Consider the following 14,077-nt stretch of genomic DNA (forward strand, 5'->3'; position numbering starts at 1 on the left):
ATAATACTTTTTGTTATAAACATTATATTTTGCGTGAGAATATTTTTAAACAATATTATATCGTTGATCCTTTTCTATCTTTTTTCTCCACGATATACGTCTGCGCGAGCAATGCAATCGTAGTGTACGTATACGGACATATACTTCTACATAGAAATCGAGAATTTATTTCTCAGATTTGGTAACCCTGAAGCCGGAGTTTCGCATTGTCACCGTGGGAGGTCTCCAATATCACTTTGGAGTTTGGCACTCCTGACTCCTGCCGATCTTTAAAGGTGGGTATACACTTAGCGAACGAACACCGAACGAACTGCGAATGCAAACGTTCATTATTATCATTCAGCAGATATATACGCCAAAGCGAATGCGAACAGAACGTTCGATTCGCATTCGGCTCGATTCCCTCATGAAGCGGTACATCAAAGACAATTCGTGCGAGAAAAACGTTTCGCATTCGCTGTTCGTTCGCTAAGTGTATACCCACCTTTAGTAGAACGCGTCCTATGTATAGAGTTCAATGGTAGACGTTTCGGAATGTAACCTAGATAATTGTATAAACAAAAACAAAATGCAATAAGTTTTAGTTTTATTGAGAATATTATGAAAAATAAAATAACAAATCACCTTCCAGGTATGTGTGCATGTATGAGTTATTATATAATAATACAGATTTATTGTATATGTATATATATATATATATATATATATATATATATATATATATATATATATATACAGGGTAATAATTCCGATAATTTTTGACACACCCGAAGTGTAGATTGGCTCAAACTGAGAAGGAAAGTCCTGTACCATTTTGCGATTTTCGTAATAATTATTGAGAAATTAATTAAAAAAGATCGATCAATTCGCATGAATATAAGTGCGCAGCGAGAAGAGACAACCCAAAAGTAGACACGTAACAAAGTTTTGGGAGGACCGCTCTACAAATGACAATAGTTACGTACAATGATGGATTCTCGCATCCTAGCAACCTAACCTAATCACATATCAATGCCGCCCATATCAAGCCGTTCTTTCGCACCGCATGGTAGGATTGCCAAATTTGAAAATCCCGAATGGAGGACACGAAGCAGTTTTACAAAAAAAAAAAGAGAGAGAGAGGGAGGACATGGAATAGACAGATAGATGAAAATGAATAAATATTACAGTACTAATTATATATTTATTATATATATATATAATTAATGTATTTTAAATTATATCTATTATATATACCATATTATATCTATCGCCTAGGAAGGAAGCAGGAAGGTCTCTAGTATCTTCTCAAAAAGCACCTCTTGACAAAAAAAAATAGGAAAAACATTTGCTGAAATTGGAGGACAAATAGCATCCTCCAGAGGACAGAAAAAATTTTACTAAATTGGAGGACATCTGGCAACCCTACACACGGTAATATTTGCGCGAATTGGTCGATCTTTTTTAATTAATTTCTCAATAATTATTACAAAAATCGCAAAATGGTATAAGATTTTTCTTTTCAGTTTGACCCAATCTACCTTCACACTTCAGATGTATCAAAAATTATAGGACACCCTGTATATATAAACATTTAGTTAAAACATTTTTTTAATGAAACATTTTATGAATTTTCAGTTATTTCACCATCGCTTTCTTATTGGACAATTGTGGTTTTGTCACTTTGTTTTGTTAACAGTTATGATGGAGATTTTGTTTTTGATGATGCTGAAGCTATTGTTAATAACCATGATGTATACGATACAGCAATCTGGAAAATATTTAAAAATGACTTTTGGGGCACTAAATTGTCTCATAAGCAAAGTCATAAATCATATAGACCTTTTACCATCCTGAGTTTCAGGTAAAATATTATTATATACACTATATTAGCCTCTTAGTGGAATCATATGTATTATGATGTAAGAAATTGGTAATCATAAATTTTACAATATAATTATATATTAATTTTACAATAAACTTGCAAAATATCCCAAAATAAATTAGTTATTAAGCATATTAGTTTTTTAATATGCCGCTATTCATACTTGATAGTATAGATCAAAAACTTTTTCATTCGTGAATTAACATAGCTGAATTAAATAGTTCTAAATTTTGATTAAATTATATATATATATATATAAAATATAATCATTATATACAATTTTATATATATATAATTTAATCAAAATTTAGAATATAGAATATATATAGAATATATAAATATTAAGAATATATATATATATATATATATATATATATATATCGTGAGCGGATAGAGCACAGTAAACTGAACAGAAAAGTCCTCTATCATTTTGCGATTTTTGTAATAATTATTAAGAATTTATTTAAAAAGATCAAATCGCGTGACTATAAGCGCGCGGCGAAAAAGAACGGCCCAGAGACATCCCAAAAGTTTGCTAGGCGTGCGAGGAAGTTTTAGGAGGAGTATTCTACGACAACGGTTACGTATGAGCGATATATAACGATGGATTCTCGCGTCTTAGCAACCACACATCAATGAATTGTCCCTTTTTACGGTGCGCTTATACTCACACGAATTGGTCGATCTTTTTAAATTAATTTCTCAATAATTATTATGAAAATCGCAAAATGGTAAAGGACTTTTCTGTTCAATTTATTGTATTCACGAGCGTTGGCATGATCTTTACCAGACACCCTATATATATATTATATAATATGATTTATTTTTACTAAAAATAAAGAAGACATGTAGATTAATATTACATATGTATTTACTAATACAAGAGTATACCGAAAAAAAGGAATTTTAATTTATTTTATCAATTCATCAAACATATGTTGTGGGATATTAGAAAAACTAATTTAGTTTAATGTATTTTTTGCAAGAAAACAAATTATATGATTTCTCTTTTCTGACATCATAAACATTGCTGCAATGAGGAAACAGTAACTTTAAGTACTTCAGTAATACATGTAATAATATTTTATTAAAAGTATACAAAAATTAATTTTATGTTCTTTTCATCTTTATAGATTACATTTCTGGTTACGACAAGATTTAATTTCACGAGATTATCATATACTAAACATAATATTACACAGTATAAATAGTTTATTAACTTTTTTTGTATATAATCTAATTTTGGGACCAAAAGGACAGAATATCTCTTTTTATGCTGCAACTTTGTTTGCAGTTCATCCAATTCACACAGAAGCTGTAAAAAATTCATATATATTTTTACTTATTTATATCTAAATTTATTATATTCTAATTTGTGTGTTTTTATATGCCAGGTATCTGGAATTGTAGGACGCGCTGAATTATTATGCACTTCATTTACATGGTTGTCAATTTTATTATACAATTGTGTAATATATGCAAAAAATTCACTTTATGCATGGACTGCTATGTCTGGTTCTGCTATTTGTATAACCATAGCAATGCTATGTAAAGAAACTGGAATTACTGCTATTGTGAGTGTTAAAATTACGTTTTTGTGTAATTTAAATTTCTTACAGAGTGTCTGATAATAATTGCCCCACCGATAATGTACAGGTAGAGCAGATTAAACCGAGTCAGAAAATTCTCTATCGTTTTACGATTTTTGCAATAATTAATGAGAAATTAATTTAAAAAGATCGGCCAATTCGCGCGGTGAGAAAAGATGGCCTGATATGGGCGGCATTGATATGTAGTTGTAGGATGCGAGAATCCATCGTTATATATTGCTCGTACGTAACTATTGTCATCTGTAGAGCACTCCTCCCAAAACTTTGTCGCGCGCCTACTTTTGGGTTGTCTCTTTTCGCCGCGCTTATACTTGCGCGAATTGGTCGATCTTTTTTAATCAATTTCTCGATAATTATTACAAAAATCGCAAAATAGTGAAGAATTTTCCTGCTCGGTCTAATCCGCTCTATCTGCACATTACGGTGGGGCGATTATTATCAGACACCCTGTATAACTATGTAAAACAATTATCTTTATCTTTCAGGGAATTTGTGCAGTATACGATATAGTTATAGTGAACAAGATATATCCAATTGACATAATCAAATTACTTTTATTTAAATATTCAAATAAAAATTTAAAGAATTTCGTTAATAACAATAATACAATATTACGACTTGTTATAATTGTTTTCACTGCAATAATACTTTTATTTCTAAGATTTAGTCTTATGGGTTTTTCTGTTCCCAAATTTCAACCAGTAGATAACCCAGCATCTTTTATGAATAGTATATTTTTTCGCATACTTAATTACAATTATATTTATTGTTTGAATATATGGTTACTTATATGTCCTATATGGCTCTGTTTTGATTGGTCAATGGGTTGTATGTCTTTAATTACCGGTTATGACTACAGAATTTTTGTAATTATTATTTTCTGGTTACTATTTGGAGCATTAATTATGTACACGTTTATTCATAAGGATAAAACTTCGAGGTAATTCCAAAAGTTTTTAAAGTTTAAGATACATGTACATAATGAGAATGTGTGTGTGTGTGCATGCAAATGATAAGAAATACATATACAAGATGTATCCGAAAGGAAGATACAAGCAAAATGGTGATGTGATTCTTCTTACAAATACAAGTAACAAAATATAGAATAAAATTTTTTCATATAAGGCTCTGTTTTCGAGAAAATCGACTTTGAAGATCCATCTGTATGCACTTGATTTAACGATAATCGGATTTTGCTACATACAACTATTTCTATTCATATTTATATATAATGTCGTGATTTAATATGAGTCAAAGTAATTCGCAATAAGTTTCAATAATTTACAAGAATATTTCAATAAATAAGATAACAAAATTTGTCATGAGAATACATGTATATTCATATATAACTGTTAAAATTACAACTTGGAACATACATTGCAGATATTACTCTTCCATATTTCCTATATATGTCCAAACATTGTTTTACCAAAGCATTGATTTCAGTAGCAAAGAAATCAGTATCAAGATCCTGGAGCTAAGAGGGCAGGTGCTAGACTATCCAGCCTATAGCCTTGATCTTGCATCAAGTGATTTTTATCTGTTTGGATCTTTGAAGAAGCATTTGGCTAAAAGACAATCGATACCACAGTTCAGCACATAATATCTTGGGTTCAGAACCTTGATTTTTTCTCTGCTGAAATTGATATCTTGATGTATAGTGGAGCAAATGTCTGGACACATATAGGAAATATATGGAAAAGTAATATATGCAATGATATGTTACAATTATATATGAACACATGTATTCTCATGATTCTCAAATCTTGTTATCTTATTTATTGAATTGCTCTTGCATTTCATTAAATTATAAATTAATAAAAATGTAACTTTCCTTGTCACATATAAAGATCAGATTTTTATCAGATTTCTGCAAGCAGAAGATGTGAATTAGAGTAAAATTCATTATCGGGTCAATAAATATTTATAACCAGGATATTTTAAGCTGAAAAGAAGTATGCGTGTGATGCAACAAATTCATAGATGGCAGAACGGCACATCTTTGACTTTGAAAGATGTTGCATTATTTTTTTTCAGCTTAGAACATTCTGACCATAAAGATATATTAATCTAATTATGAATCTCACTCTAATTCATGCTTTCTATTTGCAAAAATCTGATAAGTGCGCGCATCTCGAATTTGGAATAATATCCAATTACACGCCATTTCATTTGCTTGCTAGACTCAGTGGATGGAAGCTTGTTATTATTACTCTCCCTCATATAACAATATATGATCATGACTTCGAAATTATGCGCTCAAATTATGTATAATCAATTGTATTTTTATTATTAGTGCGCCTATATATATATTAAACATATTTTCAACATCAATTTTCGAACAAAATTCTCTATGAAAAAATTGTATTCTGTATTTTTGACTTATATTTTTATGAAGAATCAACTTCATTGTAGCATGATTTCCGATATATGCTGTATACGTAAAACATTTGCGCACATATCTGTGCATATATACATATAATAGATACAGAATGATTGCGGAAAATTGCGACAAATTTACAAGGTAATACTTGGATCTTGTTAAAATGTGGAACAACTTTTGTTAAATACTCCATGTTCTATGACATCTTAGACGCTAGATATCGACCTATTTGTAACGAGATTAAAGATTAAAGGTCATTATTTTAGGCATTTATTCTATAGTAATATAAAAAAGGATAAAATTTAAAAACATGCAATTTTATTCTCATCTATGCTAATTTATCTAGACTTATTGAAATTAAACAATATTCAACAAGGCTAAAAACTGACCCTTAGCGCTTTAAGAAGGAATTGCCGAACATAGATTACTCAATAAAAGTTATTTTATTTAACGAGATCTATTATCTCCTTAAATTTATCACAATTTTCTGGAATCATCCTATATGTACAGGTTGTTCATGAATAATGAGTCAGGGGAGATTTTCTCCAAAACTTGATCTTATACAAAAAAAGTTTCAGACAAAATTTATAGGATTTTTTGAGAGAGAAAAAAGTTAATAATCATGAATGAACTAAGATCATTTTTCAAGGTCATGTAAAGATCAACCTAGTTTTTTTTTACATAGAAAACCCCAATTTTTTTATAGATTACATAAATCGTGAACACCTTGTACATAATATATGTATATATACAGGATGGGGCATTTATATTGAGACACCTAAATATCTAAAAAATAAAGCAAGATAGAAAGAAATGTTTTAGACAAAAGTTGTTCGGTTCGTAAGATGGTGCCATTAGTTTGACCTTGGGTGGAGGAGGCGCTTCGGAGATTTCAATGTTAATCTTGTTTTATTTTCTTTATACCATTGATGTCTCTCATTTTTTGAGCTTAAGGTAACATTATTGCAAAATAAATAATTTTATGAGATATTTCAGTTCAGTATAGATTATGTACAATTATGTCGAAGTAAAGTAATAAAATAAAATATAAAATATCTCGTAAACTATTAAACTTTTGGCCATCATACCGCTATAACTTTTTATGTAAAATATTGCAAGGAATCGATTTATGTAAAAAAATTGGGGTGTTTCCATTAAAAAAAACAAGATTGCCATTGAAATCTCCGAAGCGCTTCCACCCGAGGTCAAACTAATGACACCATCATATGATCCCCTTAGAACCGAACAACTTTTGTCTGAAACATTTGTTTCTATCTTGCTTTATTTTTTAGATATTTAGGTATCTCAATATAAATGCCGCACCCTATATACATATACATATACAGGGTGAGTCATTTTAATCAATACATACAAATATCTCAAAACCTACAAGTTTTAGAAGGAAACTTTTTAGACAAAAATTGTTTGGTTCTGAGGGGAAAGAAGATAGGAATATTAGTTAGACCTTGGATGGCATTGTTAACGTCATATCAAAGTCACATCGAATTTTTTAAATTGAAATCTCTATTTTTTATTCTATATTCTTATAATCCTTGTCGAGACCTTTTTAAAATTCAAATAAAGTATGTTTTCATTAAGTATTTTGAGTTATTTCATATCTTAATCTGACATATTTTGATATAAAAAATAAAATATCTTGTAAAATATTTAGTTTTCGATAATCTTACCGTAATACTTTTATGTACTGAATAATGAGACAAATCAATTAATTGATATAAAGAAAATAAATGTTTTAAGAAAAAGTATGTAATTATTTACAATATATTTTTTAAAACAATTATTTGTTTTTTTTTTTACGCTAATTTATCTTATTATTCTGTATATAAAAGTATTACAGTAAGATTATCGAAAACTAAATATTTTACGAGATATTTTATTTTTTATATCAAAATATGTCAGATTAAGATATAAAATAACTCAAAAATTTAATGAAAACATACTTTATTATAGAGTTTTAAAAAGGTCTCGACAAGGGTTATAAGAATATAGAATAAAAAATAGAGATTTCAATTTAAGAAATTCAACGTGACCTTGATATTACGTTAACAATCCCATCCAAGGTCTAACTAATATTCCTATCTCCTTTCCCCTCAGAACCAAACAATTTTTGTCTAAAAAATTTCTTTCTAAAACTTACAGATTTTGAGATATTTGCGTGTATTGATTAAAATGACCCTGTATATATATATATATATATATATATGTAATACTCTACTCTCTCTATAAAAAATTATAAAAAACATGAACTTTTACAGATATATAATTATGGGACTTGCGATACTAATTTTTCCATTTCTACCAGCTAGTAATATCTTCTTCAATGTTGGTTTCGTTTTGGCAGAGAGAATATTATACATTCCTTCAGCAGGATATTGTTTGTTGATTACAATTGGCCTACACAAATTCTCTGCTCGATTCTTTTTGCCTAAGGCGGCATTGTTTGCTTATATAATGCTTATTGTATTATTGTTCACACGTTCCTGGATGAGGAGTGGCCAATGGAGAAATGAAAAACTACTTTTCCAATCAGGATTAGATGTATGTCCTTTGAATGCAAAAGTACATTATAATATCGCAAAAAATGCTGCAGATGCAGGAGACCTTAATCTTGCCAAACTGGAATATCAAGAAGCCTTACGGTATATATATATATATATATATATATACACAGGGTGGCCCACGTAAAGTGTTACAAGCTAATAACTCAAAAAATTGTTCATGAGTAAGTTTCATGTTTTCGAAGGGCCTTTCTAACTACGTAAACATAAAATTGCCTCCGCTCCCCCTCTAAAGGGGGCCGGGTAACTTTAAAATTTTAAATGGAATCCCCTATTTTTTATTGCATATTTTTATAGCTTATCTCAAGAGCTTTTCAAAAAAGTATGATAAAGTATTTTTTCATTAAGTACTTTTTGAGTTATTTTATATCTTAATCTGACATATTTTGATATAAAAAATAAAATATCTCGTAAAATATTTAGTTTTCAATAATCTTACCGTAATACTTTTATGTACAGAATAATGAGACAAATCAATTAGTGTAAAGAAAAAGCAAATAATTGTTAAAAAAATACATTGTAAATAATTACATACTTTTTCTTAAAAACAATTATTTTTTTTTACACTAATTGATTTGTCTCATTATTCTGTACATAAAAGTATTACGGTAAAATGATCGACAACTAAATATTTTACGAGATATTTTATTTTTTATATCAAAATATGTCAGATTAAGATATAAAATAACTCAAAAAATACTTAATGAAAAAATACTTTATTATAGTGTTTTAAAAAGCTCTCGAAAAATATGCAATAAAAAATGGGAGGTTCCATTAAAAATTTTAAAGTTATGCTTCGCCTCCTTTAGAGGGGTAATTTTAGATTTACATAATTAGAAAGGCCTCTCGAAAACATGAAACTTTCTCATGAACAATTTTTTGATTTGACAAATATTTTTAGAGTTATTAGCTTGTAACACTTTACGTGGGCCACTCTGTGTGTGTGTATGTGTGTGTGTGTGTGTGTGTGTGCGCGCGCGCGTGTGTGCGTGTGTATAACATTAATTTTTTCAAAAAATTCATTAATTATATATTAATACTATTTATGCTGCAGATTAAATCCAAATTATACTCAAGCTATGAACAATCTTGGTAATTTACTGAGAGATGATGGACAACTTTTAAAAGCCATAAGTTTATTTAAACAAGCTATCAGTTTGCAGTAAGTTTAATACTTCGCGTGATTTGACGTGAGATATTACTATGTCTCTTGATTATTTGTTATATTATTTGAGATTTAAGATTAAATGTATCCAATCATTAATCTTTTTTTTGTATTTATTTGTATCGCAAAGATTTTGTATATGAATATATTATGTATATATAATTACAGAATTATTTGTATATAATGTGGTATATATAGGGTGACCCGCAATGACCGCCCACTAAGTACATAGCCTTATTCCTTACCAAAAACTGAGACGAAAAGTCCTGAGCCATTTTTTTATAACGCTTAATAAAAAAGTTATTATTGAGTAAATTCTGGCCAATTAGTGCCGATTTTTAGCCGGGCGCACGTCGGTGAGCCGCGCGCCTGGTAGTTGCAACGGCTAAAGATCAGCGCTGATTGGTCAGACTTTACTCAATAATAACTTCTTTATTAAGCATTATAAAAAAAATGGCTCAGGGCTTTTCGTCTCAATTTTTGATAAGGAATAACGCTGTGTACTTAGTAGGCGGTCATTGTGGGTCACCCTGCATACATATATGTATGCGTATGTGCATGCGTGTGTGAGTGTGTGTAATAATACATACATACATAAGACTGAATTTTAGGAAAGATTTTGCAACAGCGTGGATGAATCTAGGAATAGTTCAATCATCATTGAAGCAATACAAGAAATCAGAAACCAGTTATTTTACAGCTCTACAGCACCGATCAAATTATCCAGATTGTTACTATAATCTAGGCATATTAGTGAGTGAAAAATATAATATCAAAATATAATTTTAAGCTATCTTTGACTATTAAGTTATAAATAATCAGAAAAATTTTTTTATAGTATTTAGAACAAAAACAATATGATAAAGCACTGAAAGCTTGGATAAATGCAACCAAACAAAAACCTACACATAGACGAGCATGGACGAATATGATATTACTATTAGATGATTTAGGTTTGTGCATATCTTTAAATTAATGGATTTCTTCATATATATATCCAGATAGCCAAGTCTGTCGAAAGCAAATCATGCCAAGTGCCTGCTATCAACTGTTATTAACAAAAGGGATAGATTGAGATCCTTTTAAATGCACCATTTAATATGAATGGCCAAAAGCTGCAGAGTCTGCTCGGTTTCTGCCGCTAATTTGATGTCAAGTCATGTTAGCAGATCCTGCTCGGTTTCTGCTGCCCATCTGCTGTCAGATTCTGTGAGCAGGCTTTGCTGGTAGATAGTAACTCATACAGCACAGAACATTATGGCAACATTGCAACATTGTAGCAATATTGCGACAATGTTGTAAATATTGCTGCCATATTCTATGCTGTATGAGAAGCCTAATGCGGACGCAACAGATACCAAATTGCTAACAAGAGCTGAGGAAATTTATTGCCAATCTGCTGCATAATGCGCGCATTTTGCTTATTCGGACATATATATAGTATATTTTAAATATGTTGAAATATAATACATTCTAATATAAAATTTTTAGGTAAGACAGAAGAAGCGTTAAGAATGGCAAATAAAGCTTTGCGATTTATCTCTGATCATGCTGCTATCTATTTCAACATTGCCAACATTTTGGGGAAAAAAGGAAAATATGAAGAAGCAGAAATCCAATTTAAATTGGCAATATCGAAAAATCCTATAGATCCTATGATTTATGCAAATTTAGGTATAACAAGAAACAGAAAACTTATTATTTAAAAACAAGTTATATAAAATTTATATTATTTAGCTAATGAAAATAAATTAATTAAAATTATATTTAGGTGTTTTATATCATCGTTGGAATAAATTAAAAGCAGCAAAACAAATGTATAAGAAAGCATTACAATTAAAGCCAGATTTATCTAGTGCCAAGGATAATTTGCAGAGATTGTACACATTAGAGACATCAATAAAATAATTTTTTATGAAATTACTTGTTATATTTTCTAAATACATTTATAATATAAATAATTGAGAAATTGATAAAAACTTTACTCTCTAGATGTTGCTCTACGTTTTCTAACAAACATTAATTGTGGTATATAAGGATAATTATATGCTTTAAAATTTCCGATTTTTTTACCATCAACATAATTATAAGACATAAAACATTTATGACAGAAATAACTTATGTCATGTGGTATCCTATTATGTTCTGTTACAATCCAGTGTACATTAAATATTCCACAATAAATACAGTTTTTCCCAGAGGCAGGTCTTATTCTTTCTATTCTTGGATAGGCAGATAATAATAATACATCATTCACAGTCACTAACCTATTAAAAATAATTGATAATTATTAAATAAAATGACATCAAGAGTACGTGCAACTTTATGATTTATTTTTTATTTTGTTTGACACACTACTTTCTTTTATCAATATTAGAAATTAGCATTATTAAAAATTTAAAAAATATTTCTATAATATATGTATATTAAAAATCACCTGGCATCAGTCAATACAATCAAATGTTCACAACAACCCTGATGTTGATATACCCATGGAAAACCAAATCTTGCACAAAGAGAATTTATTTCAGTGTTCATGGTTGCAACTTTAAATGGACCTATATTACGAGTTGCTGCCCATTTTAATATAACACTACTATAATCAACATTTGTTGATACGCTAGTATCATTATAAAATGTATCTTCAATGAAAAAGAATCCTGATTTATAGATATTCTATAATTATAAACATAAAAATATACTGTTATTTTTTATATATAATTTATACACAATATTATAAAACAAATAAAGCTTAAAATTTTAAAAATGGTTACTTTTGCCATTGATCCAAGCTTTTGACGATTTGGATTTTTACTGGCGTCTGTTGTAATTGATAGATCAGATTGGCATATTATCTTTTGACGTAGTTCATAAAGAGTTTGACATCCTAGAATCGATATGACACTTTTAAGTTTAAGAACTGGAACATTGTTTGTCTTATACTTAAAAAAACGAGACTGGCTTTCAAATGGCTCATATACTCTACAATAAACTAAAAATTCTTCACACGGTACTATAAAATTCTTATTGGGCCATCTTGACTCATCATATTTCTGAAAAAACCATTTATTATCTTGATATAACATTACTGATAAAAAAAACAATTTACTGTTTATAGCGTACATATATTAAGCAAAGTAGCATAATGATCACATAATGTTTATAACCAACATTTTAGTTTAATTTTGACACAATTTTACAAATTTTAGAAACTCGACTTTTATATATTCCTTCTTTTTAGCTTTTTTTTTGTTCTTCATATACTTTCTTGTAATTACTAACAATTGGAATTCCATTTTGAATTTTCGGTTTTATTAAGGTTTCCTTAGATAATGTCTTTAACATTTTAATCGTTTCCAATGGAGTATTATTTAAGATCTTTTCAGATCTTTTCAGATCTTTTATTTTATTGTATTCCTGTTTTTCCTCTTCTTTCGTATAGGCAGTTTCCATTAATAATGATAAATTGTCAATACTGCAAAATTAATTCTAATTTGATATATATATAAAAGTATTTTCTTTTTTCATTTTTATTTATTAATAATAGGTAAATATATTAACTTAACTAATAAATATATTAATATTTATTATATATCATAATGTGAAATACCTGCAATAATGTTTGATTAAATGATTTCTCGCTTGTGAAAGGCTAACATCCATAAGTTGAAAAATCTTTTCCTCAGTTTGTTCGTTTATATCATAACATAAATAAGACTTCAATAATTCACTATATTGCTGAAAATAATTTTTCAGACAAACTTTTTGTGATGCTTGACGATCATAAAGTTTATACATTTGATCCATTACTATTTTTACGAATAATTACTGGGATCAAAAAAAGTAAATTTGAAATTTGAGAAAATACTGCCAGATTGAGACGCGAGACACCATATCTTCTTCTTCTTCTTTTTCTATTTTTTGGCAAGGAACAGAGTACATCTCCGTTCATGCTGCCAGAGAGCCATCTCAACTTAGTTTACGTGGACGAGAACACTGCGCATGCGCGCCAAAGCAAGACTCCAATTCGTCGAGTCAAATCGAAATGTTATTCAAACGTAGGTAGGAAACAAATAGGTATTAGATAGATTAATATATGATAAACTAATATAGGTATTGGATAGGATAATATATGATAAACCAATATATAGGCATTATATAGGATAATGTGTGAAAACCTCTTTTTGGGTCATATGGGAGGATGGGACCCGAGCGGAATCGAACCTGGAATCTTTCGATTACCAGCCTGCGACTCTACGCCCGGCGCCACGCATCGCCCCAGCGAGACACCATATGCCTAGGGTGCGTTCCATTTGAACACTCACGCCACGCGCTATGAGCTATGAGCGCTCAAGCGGAGGACACATACTTTTGCATAAACGCATAATCATAAGCATAAGGAAATTGATTGGTTAATTTCGTTATGCATAAGGAAATGGACCAATCAATTTCCTTATGCTTGTGATTATACGCTTA

At 29.4% G+C, this 14,077-nt stretch overlaps 2 protein-coding genes across 3 annotated transcripts; one reads left to right on the forward strand and one right to left on the reverse strand.

The window, feature by feature from the left end:
* The first annotated feature begins 266 nt into the window (after positions 1 to 266).
* On the forward strand, positions 267 to 11,521 carry LOC138933935 (protein O-mannosyl-transferase TMTC4). Of its 2 annotated transcripts, XM_070297200.1 has the most exons (11): positions 267 to 631; positions 1,618 to 1,843; positions 2,998 to 3,181; positions 3,259 to 3,438; positions 3,960 to 4,414; positions 8,134 to 8,517; positions 9,491 to 9,598; positions 10,213 to 10,354; positions 10,440 to 10,554; positions 11,093 to 11,275; positions 11,373 to 11,521. In XM_070297200.1, the coding sequence occupies exons 1-11, from the start codon at positions 601 to 603 to the stop codon at positions 11,507 to 11,509; spliced, it is 2,145 nt and encodes a 714-aa protein (XP_070153301.1). In that variant the 5' UTR covers positions 267 to 600; the 3' UTR covers positions 11,510 to 11,521. The 2 variants fall into 2 exon arrangements, with proteins under 2 accessions (XP_070153301.1, XP_070153302.1); XM_070297201.1 differs by lacking the exon at positions 9,491 to 9,598.
* Positions 11,522 to 11,540: 19 nt separating this feature from the next.
* Pbp49 (proximal sequence element A Pbp49) lies at positions 11,541 to 13,422 on the reverse strand. The gene is made up of 5 exons (XM_070297202.1): positions 13,212 to 13,422; positions 12,884 to 13,076; positions 12,376 to 12,654; positions 12,039 to 12,277; positions 11,541 to 11,868 (listed from the first exon to the last, which is right to left on the reverse strand). The coding sequence occupies exons 1-5, from the start codon at positions 13,406 to 13,408 to the stop codon at positions 11,583 to 11,585; spliced, it is 1,194 nt and encodes a 397-aa protein (XP_070153303.1). The 5' UTR covers positions 13,409 to 13,422; the 3' UTR covers positions 11,541 to 11,582.
* Between the last annotated feature and the right edge of the window lie 655 nt (positions 13,423 to 14,077).

The sequence above is a fragment of the Polyergus mexicanus genome, unplaced genomic scaffold, assembly GCF_030449975.1.
Source record: "Polyergus mexicanus isolate NDT 795.1 unplaced genomic scaffold, iyPolMexi1.0 SCAF_6, whole genome shotgun sequence".
Lineage (NCBI taxonomy): Eukaryota > Metazoa > Arthropoda > Insecta > Hymenoptera > Formicidae > Polyergus > Polyergus mexicanus.

Excerpts from the sequence above, each read along its gene's own strand:
- LOC138933935 (XM_070297200.1), top strand. The coding sequence starts at position 601 with ATGAAAAATAAAATAACAAATCACCTTCCAG. Across the intron at positions 3,182-3,258 it reads ATCCAATTCACACAGAAGCT|GTATCTGGAATTGTAGGACG; the intron begins GTAAAAAATTCA and ends TTTATATGCCAG. Across the intron at positions 8,518-9,490 it reads GAATATCAAGAAGCCTTACG|ATTAAATCCAAATTATACTC; the intron begins GTATATATATAT and ends TTTATGCTGCAG.
- Pbp49 (XM_070297202.1), bottom strand. The coding sequence starts at position 13,408 with ATGGATCAAATGTATAAACTTTATGATCGTCAAGCATCACAAAAAGTT. Across the intron at positions 12,655-12,883 it reads TTCAAAATGGAATTCCAATT|AAATATGATGAGTCAAGATG; the intron begins GTTAGTAATTAC and ends TGGTTTTTTCAG. Across the intron at positions 11,869-12,038 it reads ATTGTATTGACTGATGCCAG|GTTAGTGACTGTGAATGATG; the intron begins GTGATTTTTAAT and ends TATTTTTAATAG.